Below are 12,622 nucleotides of genomic sequence, written 5' to 3'. Positions count from 1 at the left end.
TCCAATAGAGTTTTTTACTCTGTCCTTAACTCTCCTGAACTTTATGATTCATTTGACACTGCCAACCTTCCTTCCCCACCCTCAGTACTCTTTCTTTGTATTTTTCAGTTGCCACTTCTTTTTTCTCTTACTTGTCTGAATTTCTTCTCAATCTTCTTTGCTAACTCATCTTCCATATTACACTGAACAATTGGTTTCCAAAATTTGCCATTTCTCTACAACATTACTTGTATCTGACCCCCTGCACACAACTACAACCTTAATTCAAGTCTTCTTCATTTAATCTCAACTGGATTATTTCATTGACTTCCTAAATGGTCTATCTGCCCCAAGTCTCTCTCTACTCTAGTCTATCCTCCACAGAGATGCCAAAGGATGCCTTAAGTACAGATCTGACCATGTCATTTCCCTACTCAATAAATTCTAGTGGTTATTATCTTGAATATAAAATATGAACTCCTCTGTTTATCTTTTAAAGCCTTTCACACCCTCCCCCAGCCTATCTTTCCAGCCTTATTGTACATTATTCCCTCTCCCCTACTGTGCAATCTAGTCAAATTGGCCCGACTGTTTCTCTTTCTCTCTCTTTCTGTCCTGTCTCTGTCTCTGTCACACACACACACACACACACACACACAGAGCCCTCCATCTCATGTCCTTTTGCATTGGCTATCCCCCAAGCCTGAAAGGCACTCACCTCTACCTCTGAGAATCTCTTTCTTCTTTAAATATGTCAATCAAACACCACTTTCTACATGAAACTTGTCCCAATTCTCCTTGCCCCAACTGCTAGTGTCTTCCCTCTTTACTTTGTATTTAGCTGTATTCATTTTTATATGGATTCTGAACAACCTTATATATGTTCTTGATGTAGGCTCCTGTTAGAATATAAACCCTATGGGGGCAGCTGGGTAGCTCAGTGGAGTGAGAGTCAGGCCTAGAGACAGGAGGTCCTAGGTTCAAACCCGGCCTCAGACACTTCCCAGCTGTGTGACCCTGGGCAAGTCACTTGACCCCCATTGCCCACCCTTACCAATCTTCCACCTATGAGACAATACACCGAAGTACAAGGGTTAAAAAAAAAAGAATATAAACTCTATGAGTAGAGATTATTTAATTCTTTGTATTCCTATCCCTGAGTACAATAGTAGCAGTAGTGCTAAGCAATACTCAATAAATACTACTGATTGATTGATTGATGTTCCAGGCCATCAGAAAAGAGGTTAAAATTTTTACTGAAAAAAAGAAGCAACTAAAAGACGGAATCAAAAGTCTGACTAAAACTGTAAGTGTTATGATTCACACTCTAATAAAATACCCTATAATCTCAAATTGTATTTCCCTCTTAGCTGTATATAGGTATGTGGCAGGCATGTGTGCTACTTAGCTATTCTACCTTCTATGCTTACAAGTTCAGTTTTCTTCTATATTTTAGAAAGTGAGTTACCACACATTTTCAGCCCAGAGCCTAACACACTGGATGCTCTATCAATGTCAATGATGAAGAAAAAAGAATATAATATGCGGGGAAATGAAAAAGTTAGACTATTTTAGTAAAGTTATTTAGATGAATTCTGTGGAACAAATACATTAAACTATATGGGCCTCTTCAATGTTTCTGTGTTGAAGCAGGTTCCTAAAGAAGCTAAATTTTTTTTCTTTTAAAAAAAAACCAACATAATACCCATGGAAATTTGGTAGAATTAAAAAATTCTTTGGCAACAAATATATCTATTCATAAGTAGACTTTTGCAAGTAATAAACTATGATGGCATTAAGAAATTAGTAACTCAACTAAATACTGGTAGTAAGTAATATTATTGAATTTTGCCTAATGAAACTGGGAGAGGAAGACTTAAAAAAATTTAAGCTATTATTATGTATTTGTTCACCATTGTTTTCTATTATTTAATTCAGATTCAAGATATGTTGAGAGAAAATGAATTAGCATCTGATATTGCACAACTAGAACAAAAAGAATTCAGTCTAGATGTTGAAGAAATACAAAGGCTTTATGATGAACGTGAAGAAGAACTGGAAAAGGTATTTGGGAATCTACTTGAAGCAGTATTATTTGTATGCTAAAAAAGAAAGAAAGGACAAAATGAGAACTTTTCCTATTTACTTAGGAAAAAGCTTATGTATAAATAGGATATAAAAATAATAGCTCGGCCTCAGCCACTTCCCAGCTGTGTGACCCTGGGCAAGTCACTTGACCCCCATTGCCCACCCTTACCAATCTTCCACCTATGAGACAATACACCGAAGTACAAGAGTTTAAAAAAAATAGCTTCTCTCATTTAGCCAATATTATTAAGCATTTGTTACATGTATAATACTGTGCAAGGTGCAAGAAGAGTACGAAGGAGAGTTAGATATTCTCTGTGTCTGTGAGGAGGTATCAGCAATATATGGTGGCTGAACAGGGCAGGATTTCATTATAATTTCTGGATCTGATTGTCCCTAACAGAGAAAAACTAGTTTCTGGGATAAAAATGGTGGAAACTTTGGGAGGAAGTGGCTATTTGATCTTAGAATGTATAATAAAAGAGACAGAATTTGTGCATAGTTTATGACATGTATTCTACTTTTTGGAGAGCGAATTTCAAAGAATAAAAAAATGGATGGTTGAGACCCCATAGGTGCTATAGGGTATGTCATCTGAGTAGGAATGGGAAACATTTAAGAATGAAATTCTGAAATAAAAAGGAAACAATTCTGATGAGGAGGCAAAAATGGAGTTCTCTAAAGAGACCTCTAAGGATATACAAAGAATCAGAAACCATATTTAAAAGATATGTAGAGAAAATAGAAGCAAGGGCAGCTGACAAAAATTTTCTGTTTTTTGAATTTTTAAATTTCTGTATAATTGTAATAATAATAACTAGCATTTATAAAGTGCTTTTGGATTTACAAAGTGTCTTACATATATCATCTCATTTCATCCTTACAAGAACCCTATGGAGTAAATATTATTATCACATCTCTTTTATAGATGAGAAAACAGGCTGAGAGTAGCCAAACAACTTGCCCAAGATCAAACAGCTAATAAATGTCTGAAACAGGATTCAAATTCAGGGCTTCCTGACTCCAAGTTCAGCACTATCAAACTGTTCTTTTAGGAATGTTTCCACTTGGTAAATTTCACTGTAATTTGTTGTACAAACTATTTCCATGAGTCTGAATTATACAATGGAAAGCGTATTATAATTGGAGTCAGATGACCATAGTAAAAGATAAATGCAAAAATATATGTAGCAAAGAAGAATGCTACCAAAATGGCAGAGTGGTAGGAACCTGCACAGCAGAGCTCTCCTCCACAAATCTCCTTTAAACAGATTCAGAAAGTGTTCCGGGTCAAATCCTAGCAGGGAAATCCATAGAAAATCACAATGAATCCTTTGTCTGCCCTAGACTGGGAAAAGGAGATAGACAGGTAGGTCTTCAGTCTCTGGGGAATGTGTCATACCAGTCGCATTCCCGTGTCAAGTTCATGCTCATGCCTAATTCTCCAGCCATGTGCACCTTGGCAAGAACAGATCTCAAATCTATACCAAGACATTGCAATAAGGGGAAGGTATAAACCATCTACTTCTGGATCTGTGATCCAGATCCAACTTGGTCTGAGGAATAGAGTTCTGGAAGAGAAGGCTCTGGGTAGTGTATCAAGAAAGGAAGAAGTTCAGCTTAGAAGCAAATATCAACAGATGTACCTCAGAACCCAGTATCAGAGGAAAACAGAGCCTGGGCAAAAAGAATTCTTAGAAGGGATAAAGCAATAATTTAAAAGATAAAGACTAAAAATGGTTTTATAAATTAAATGAGAGTGAGATAAAAACATTGGAAAAGAAATGAGAGTTATGGAAGAAAGAACTAGAAAGAAAATTAATCCCTTGATATAAGAAGTACCCTGGTCTAATAATACTGTTCTACACTTGTTCCTTGGAAAGGTTTTGTACCCATTATGCTAAGCTGTTAATTCTCTTTCCAATTCTTTGCTCTGTAGCTCTCATTTATTTTCCATCCCCCCCCAAGTATTCTCATTTCATTATAAAAATATTATAATTGGTATTTCTAGCCTCTTTTTCCCACCCCCACACCTCTTAATTCCTGCCAGGAGGAAGTTAAGACCAGACAGTTTGGTCATTCTACTCTCCCAAAAGAGAAGGAATGCAGGCCTAGAATTAGATCTATTTTCTCCCTTAAATATCATTTAAGGGGGCAGCTGGGTAGCTCAGTGGAGTGAGAGTCAGGCCTAGAGACAGGAGGTCCTAGGTTCAAACCCGGCCTCAGACACTTCCCAGCTGTGTGACCCTGGGCAAGTCACTTGACCCCCATTGCCCACCCTTACCAATCTTCCACCTATGAGACAATACACCGAAGTGCAAGGGTTTAAAAAAATATCATTTAATTAGGAAATGTGATTTTTTCAGGTTCAATCCAACTTCTAATCACTGTTCATTACTAGAGAAAAAAGATACCAAACTTTATATCCAAGGCCTGACTCCCTTTCCACTGGATGCTAGTTCCACAATTAATATACAAATAGCAATTAGCCATTTATCCAATAAGTAGCAAAATGGAAGTCAGAAAAAATATACATATAAAGATAAATGCTGAACAATACAGAGTAAAAGAGCTCTTCCATTGGAAAGTAACTCTGCTCAATAAAGAGAGAGAGAGAGAGTCACCCAGGGGGAAGCTCCCTAAAGTTTCTAGAGTGGCAAGTTGGGAATGGAGACATTGATGAAGACTGCCAGGTTCTCTCATGTCAGCTTTTCCCCAGAATCTTTGAGCAGCCTGAAGTAGGGTTAGCCTCTTCCATCTTCTTTCTCAAAACTGGAAACTGAAGACATCCAAAGGGGCTCTAGAGTATGAAGAAGGTCCAAAGAAAAGTAGAAGCCTGAAGCTTTCTCGCTCTTGCCATCTCTACCCTGTCTCAGTTGCAGCCACAGGGCATTAATCTTCACTAATAAGAAGAGTTCTGTATCAATGGATATGGGGACTGGGGATACATGAAAATAGATTTTGTACTACAAACAGCAATCTATCCTGAAGAAACAAATAATGTTCCATTTTGGCCAGAACATAAAGTGTGTTAAAAGGAATAATTTACAATAAGTCTGAGAAAATGGGTTAGGGCTATGAAAGGCTTTAAAAGTCATATAAGTAGGCATGGGAATTTTTAAATAAAAGGAATGGCATAATTAAACAGCACTTAAACAGAGCAAACTAGTTGACTGATTTGTGCTTGAGAATATCGTTTTGGCTATTAGGTAGAGGATAGACCAGAGAAGTCAAAGACTGGATGGAGAGAGAATAATTAGGTTAATTAGATAAGGAGTGATGAATGCCTGAAGTAAGGTAGTAGCTCTGTGAGTAGAATAGATATGAGATCATTGTGGAGATAGAAACAATAAGACTTGACAATTTTTTGGATATAAGAAATGTAAACTAAACAATTGAAACTTTACCTAATATCCAACAATTTAGCTAAGATAATAAAAATCAACAAAATTCATTGTTGTGACTGTGACAAATAAATAAACATAGTATTATATTATTGGTGGGGATGGGAATTGGTCCGATTCTTTTTTGGAAAATATGAAATCATACAACAAAAGATACGAAAATGTGCAAACTTTGACCCAATTAGGAACTGGGAACCAAAGGAAAACACTGATAAAGAAAAAAAGTCCTCTTTTACAGCAAGATATAGCTGGGGCTATAATAAATATCAAATCACTGTAATAATGGCTAACTGAATTATGATGTAGGAACATGATGTACTATTATTGTGCCATGAAAAATTATGAGATGATATGATGAATTCAAGGAAATATAGGAAAATTTGTGTTAAATGATTCGGAGCAAAGAAAACAGAGACAAAAAGAACAATTTATACATTGACTATAATTACTATACGTAGCTAAAGACAAAAGTAGCAACAAGTATAAGTTATAAACAAAATAATGCTCCAAAATATCACAAAACAAAGATAATATGGTTAATAATATGTTAAAAATCAACATACATATTTTAGGTCAGAATTAATACTTAGTAAATAATAATTTATATATTGCAATCATTTGTAATCTTTGTTTCATCTTATTTCCTTTTTCTTATTCTCTTGTTTATATATTTGAATATCTATTTGTCATTAGAACTTAAAATAAAGGCATATTACTAGCTATATTTAGGCTCCTAATTAGTCTGTCTTTCTCTACTCTGCCTCTTCTAGTTCATCCTTCATTCTTCTTATCAACATGGTAATATTACTCATCTAATAAAAAAGCAAAAAGCAACACTTCAGTGATTTCTCATTGCCTACAGACTACAGTTAGAGCTTCTTTACTAGGCTCAAGACCTTCCATTTCCAAGACCTATCACTACTCTGCTTCTCTGTTCTTTTATTATCTTCATATGTTATTCTATTCTCTAGCCAAAAATAGACTCTGCCCTCTGAATATGCTCTATGTTGCCTTCCTCTATGCCTTGCTCCGGAATATTCCCTATGCCTTAGAGTCCTTCACCTTGCTGCTTTATTCACCTGTTTGATTTTTACTTTTCCTTTAAACACTATCTCAATGCTACCTTTCTTTGAATCCTTCTTCTAGCTGAATAATGTCAATGTATAGGGTCAAGTGTGCTAGACTTGGGGGCAAGAGTTGCTGGTTCTGACAGTAGTTTTATAACCATGGATAAGTTATTTATTCTATTTGAATCAAAGTTTCCTCATCTGTAAAATAGGAATAATAATATTTCCTATAATATATATAATATATACTTTAAAGAGTTGTTGGAAGTTAAGCATTTTACAAACTTTAAAGTGATTGGATTATAATACTTTCATTTGTAATTGTCTGAGACACTTCTCATGCAACATTGTACATTACACTTATCTATGCCTCTATCATATCCTTCCACCAGATTGTAAATCCCTTGAAGATAGGGTCCCTGACTTGCCTAAATTTCATATCTAACTATAAAGCAGTACATAAAATGCAAACGGTTAACAACTCTACAGTTAGGAAGAACTCTAATAAGCCAACATCACAGGATTCAACTGACACATAGTCTAGTGTCCCAGATTATATGCATGGCTACTACTGGGTTTGAGGACTAGCAGATCATCAGTATGCATTCCTTCCATCAGACCTGTTAGGGAGTTTTACTTTCATATAGGCAAGCTTTTAGTCACCTATTACAAAAGTGAGTCTCACTGAAAACTTAGCTATAAGCCCTGTGGAAAAGGCATATTCTTCTGAACAAAACAAAAAAAGTATAAAATCTCTAGCAACATGACATAGTAGATAAGGATCCTGGTTTCAAATAACATCTCTTATACATACTTAGGGCATTTTCACATCTGTAATTACCCAGTCCACTGAAATAACAGTTCTGCTCAGTATCCCTATCAGGTCTCTAAATGTGGTTAGCATTTTTATTAATATTAGATCTCCACTAAAGCCCAATAACAATGACATGTTATGACATGGTTTCTTGAAGCTAATAAAAGCTTGCCTATATGAAAGTGTGTGGAGTGGGTTTTGGGGGACCTAGCACCCCCCAGAGATCACTGTAGTGAGCAGATGGGGGACTTTGATAGGAGGCAGCCTTTATTAGAGAAAGAGCAGACAGCAGGGAACATTGCCAGCTATTTCCCAGTCATGTCCATTGGCTTACAAGAAAAATCCTTAGTTTATAGGAAATCTACCCAATGGTTGCCTTGAGTTCACCACTTGTATGTGAGTCATTGGTTTCTTATCAGACATACTCCTTCCCCCCCCCCTTTTGGTTCCCTGTCCTAGTTGAGTCAGGTTTCAAGTATGTTCAAAACCAGGGCCACAGTCTTGCTAACCATTTTCTAGATAGGAGTTTTATTTCCATAGGAGATTCTTCTTACTGTATCTTCTAGGCTCCAAGGGGTTCTCTGTATGGTAATTTTCCTCAGACTTCATGATTTTAACCTCTGAAATGCCGATTGCAAGTCAATTGAGAAACAATTGAGAAACAAAAAAAGGAAAGGTGTTTGGCCACTTTTAGAGAAGTCTTATTTTTTAAAAAAGGGGATTAGATGGGGTAAAGGTCTACTCACTTCCAGAAAGGTTGTCTCTGCTGTTTGTTATGTTTGTTATAGGCTTCTTTTCTCTCTTCCTTGAAGAACTTAGCTGAGCTCATCTATATAGGAGAGTGACAGGGATAATTATTCTGAAATGATCACGACCACTCTTAATTCTAATGCTAACCATAATTGTGAATAATACACTACTGATTCATTTTTACGCCACACAAATGTAAAAGTCACTAACAGGTCTGATGAAAGTGAAGCACAAACTAGAACATATCCTACTGAGCTATCAAATCTTCAGGTATGGACCGCACAATGCTGTCCACCCCATAGCCAGTTTAGCTAAGAAAGGGCAGCTGAGTAGTGCAATGGATAGAGTGCTAGGCCTGAACTCAGGAAGACTCGTCCATCTAGTGCAAAGTGCAAAGGTGGCCTCAGATACTTGTGCCACCTAAGCAAGTCATTTAACCCCGTTTGCCTCAGTTCATCATCTGTAAAATGAGTTGGACAAGGAAATGACAAACCACTCCAATATCTCTGCCAAAAAACACCCAAATAGGGACTGAAATGATTCAACAACAACAACAACAACAACAACAACAAAGAATGTGTTACCTATAGAAACTTTCAAAAAACTGAAATATGATTTATGGATAATGGGCTTCTTGTTTAAAAATATATATTCATGCAACTAATAAGTTTTTAAATTTTACATATTAAGCCATTCTGAAACAATTAACATTTTCCTTTTCTTTTTTTCTTAAAGTTGAAAAAGGAAGCAGAAATGGAGAATCTAGCAAAGAGGTTTTTATGTTACATTTTGACAGAAGAATGCTGGAACTCCATGAAAACAAAAGGCCAATCAATTAAGGTGGCTATTCTTTTTTTCTTATATTTTTTCCTATAGCATTTTATTTTTTCTTCAGTTACATGTAAAAACAATTATAACATTCATTTTCTAACACTTTTGAGTTCCAAATTCTCTCCCTCCCTCAATCTTCTACTTCCTCTCCCCCATCTAAGATGGCAAACAACTTGATCTAGATTATACTCATGTAATCATGCAAAACATTTCCACATTGATCTTGTGGAAAAAATATATATACACACATAAACACATACATATACACATATATATTTATATATCTATAGAGATGTGTATATATACACATATGCATATACACATATACATATATATTTGGGTATATGTGTGCATTTATGTGTACATATGTACATAATATACATACATGTGTGCATATTTGTGCATATATATATGAAGAAAATAAAGTGAAAAATAGAATGCTTCTATCTTCACTCAGACTCCATCAGTTCTTTACCTGAAAATGAATAGCATTTTTTCATCACCAGTGCTTTAGAACTGCCTTGAATCTTTGAATCCTTGATAGATAAGTCATTCAGAATTGACCATCAAACAAAACTGTTGTTCCTGGGCACAGTGATCTCCTGGTTCTGCTCGCTTCACTTTGCTAATGCATATATGTGGATACACACATCTCTACAGATATGTAAAGATGTATATATGTTCATAAAGGTGTAAAATCTTTCCAGGTTTTTGAAATCGTCCTACTCATCATTTCTTATATGATAGAATTCCATCATAATCATAAACCACAACTTGTTCAGCCATTCCCTAACTGATGAGTATTCCCTCAATTTCCAATTCTTTGCTACCACAAAAAAGAGGTATGATACACATTTTTGTACATATAGGTCCTTTCCCCTCCTTTTTAAAATCCTTTGAGATACAGACAATAGTAGTGCTGGATCAAAGGGTATGCAGCTTTATTCTTTGGACACAATTCCAAATTGCTCTCCAGAATGGTTGGATTAGTTCACAATTCCCCAGCAGTGCATTGGTATCCCAGTTTTCCCACCTCCTCTCCAATATTTATTATTTTCCTTATCTACAACCTGCTAGGAATGATGTGGTACCTTAGAGTTGTTTTAAATTGTATATATTCAATAGTGATTTAGATGGGAACAGCTTGGGTAACTCAGTGGATTGAGAGTTAGACCTAGAGACAGGAGGTTCTGTGTGACCCTGGTCAAGTCACTTAACCCCTAATGCCTATCCCTTACCACTCTTCTGCCTTGGAATCAATACACAGTATTAATTCTAAGGTGGAAGGTAAGGGTTGGGTTTCTTAAAATTGTGATATAAAATATTTTTTCATATGATTATACGTAGCTTTGATTTCCTCATCTGAAAAACTACCTATTTATATTCTTTGACCATTTATCAACTGGGGAATAACTTATAAGCTTATAAATTTTATTCAGTTCCCTATATATTTGAGAATTAAAGCTTTCACCAGAGAAACTTATAAAACCATTTTCCCTGGCTTTATGCTTCCCTTCTAGTCTTGATTGCATTGGTTTTGTCTGTGCATTAACTTTTAATTTTAATAGGATCAAAACTATCCATTTTACATCTCAAAATGCTCTCTATCTCTAGTCATAAATTCTTTTATTCATAGATCTAACAGGTGAATTACTCTATGCTCCCCTAATTTGCTTATGGTTGTACTTTCTATATCTAAATCATATACCCATTTTGACTTTTCCTTGGGATATGATGTGAGATATTGGTCTATACCTAGTTTCTGCCATACTGTTTTCCAGTTTTCCCAGCAGTTTTTGTCAAATAGTAAGTTCTTATCTCAAAAGCTTGCATCTTTGGGTTTTTCAAACACTAGATTACTGTGATAGTTTATTAATGTATATTGTGTGCTTAATCTCTTCCACTGATTTAATACTGTATTTCTTAGCCAGGACCAGATTGTTTGAAAATTATTACTTTGTACAGTTTGAGATTTGATATGGCTAGGATACTTCTTGACCTTTTGTTCTTCCAGATTAATTTCATTATTATTTTTTCTAGTTCTATAAAATAATTTTGAGACAGTTTGATTGGTATGGCACTACATAAATAGATTTAGGTAGAATCATTATCTTTATTATTTTGACTTAGTCTACTCATGAGCAGTTAACATTTTTTCCAGCTGTTCATATATTTGTATGAAAATTGCTTTGTAATTGTGTTCATATAATTTCTGAGTCTGCCTTAGCATGTAGACCTCCAGATATTTTATATTGTCTAGAGTTATTTTATTTTATTTTAGAATCAATAGACTCTCCTTTATTTTTTAAGGACTATAATATTTTATTTTTTTAGAAAGATTTTCCATGGTTACATGATTCTTGTTTTTACTTTCCCCTTCACCCCCTTCCCCCCGCCCATATCCAATGCTCATTTCCACTGGTTTTAACATGTGTGATCAATCAAGACTTATTTACATATTATTGATAGTTGCATTTGTGTGGTTGTTTAGTGTCACATCCCCAACCATGTCCTCATCCACCCATGTGTTCAAGCGGTTGTTTTTCTTCTGTGTTTCCACTCCTGCAGTTCTTCCTCTGAATGTGAATAGTGTTCTTTTCCATAAATCCCTCAGAATTGTCCTGGGTCATTGCATTGCTGCTAGTACATTACATTCGATTTTACCACAGTGTATCAGCCTCTGTGTATAATGTTCTCCTGGTTCTGCTCCTTTCACTCTGCATCATTTCCTGGAAGTCTTTCCAGTTCACATGGAATTTCTCCAGTTTATTATTCCTTTGAGCACAATAGTATTCCATCACCAACAGATACCACAATTTGTTCAGCCATTCCCCAATCGAAGGACATTATCTTATTTTCCAATTTTTTGCCACCACAAAGAGCGCACCTATAAATATTTTTGTGCGAATCTTTTCCCTTATTATCTCTTTGGGGTATAATCCAAGCAGACTGGATCAAAAGGCAGATAGTCTTTTTTTAAATTTTTTTTATTTTTTTTAACATTTATTAATAATCATTTTTAACATGGTTACATGTTTCATGCTCCTACTTTCCCCTTCACCCCCCGCACTCCCCCCCCCCCATGGCCGACGCACATTTCCACTGGTTTTGTCATGTGTCCTTGATCAAGACCAATTTCCCAATTGTTGGTGGTTGCATTGGTGTGGTAGTTTCAAGTCCACACCCTCAATCATGTCTGCCCCGACCCATGCGTTCAAGCAGTTGCTTTTCTTATATGTTTCCTCTCCTGCAGTCCTTCCTCTGAATGTGGGTAACATTCTTTACCATAAATCCCTCAGAATTGTCCTGGGTCATTATATTGCTGCTGGTACAGAAGCCCATTACATTCGATTTTACCACAGTATATCAGTCTCTGTGTACAATGTTCTTTTGGCTCTGCTCCTTTCGCTCTGCATCAGTTCCCGGAGGTCTCTCCAGTTCGCCTGGAACTTCTCCAGTTTATTATTCCTTTTAGCACAATAGTATTCCATCACCCGCATATACCACAGTTTGTTCAGCCATTCCCCAATTGAAGGACATACCCTCCTTTTCCAGTTTTTTGCCACCACAAAAAGCGCAGCTATAAATATTTTTGAACATGTCTGTTTATCTATGATCTCTTTGGGGTACAAACCCAACAATGGTATGGCTGGGTCAAAGGGCAGGCATTCTTTTATAGCCCTTTGAGC

General features: G+C 35.9%; 1 protein-coding gene across 1 annotated transcript in view; it reads left to right on the top strand.

The window, feature by feature from the left end:
• LOC123234246 (cilia- and flagella-associated protein 43-like) overlaps positions 1–12,622 on the top strand; it is a 227,621-nt gene that overhangs the window by 138,410 nt on the left and 76,589 nt on the right. Inside the window, exons 20-22 of the mRNA XM_044660173.1 lie at positions 1,208–1,285; positions 1,918–2,043; positions 8,838–8,942. Coding sequence (XP_044516108.1) covers positions 1,208–1,285; positions 1,918–2,043; positions 8,838–8,942 — 309 coding nt within the window. The remainder of the gene's footprint in view (positions 1–1,207; positions 1,286–1,917; positions 2,044–8,837; positions 8,943–12,622) is intronic.

Source organism: Gracilinanus agilis, chromosome 2 (genome assembly GCF_016433145.1).
Source record: "Gracilinanus agilis isolate LMUSP501 chromosome 2, AgileGrace, whole genome shotgun sequence".
NCBI classification, from domain to species: Eukaryota; Metazoa; Chordata; class Mammalia; order Didelphimorphia; family Didelphidae; genus Gracilinanus; species Gracilinanus agilis.
This window is presented reverse-complemented; position numbering and strand designations above follow the sequence as displayed.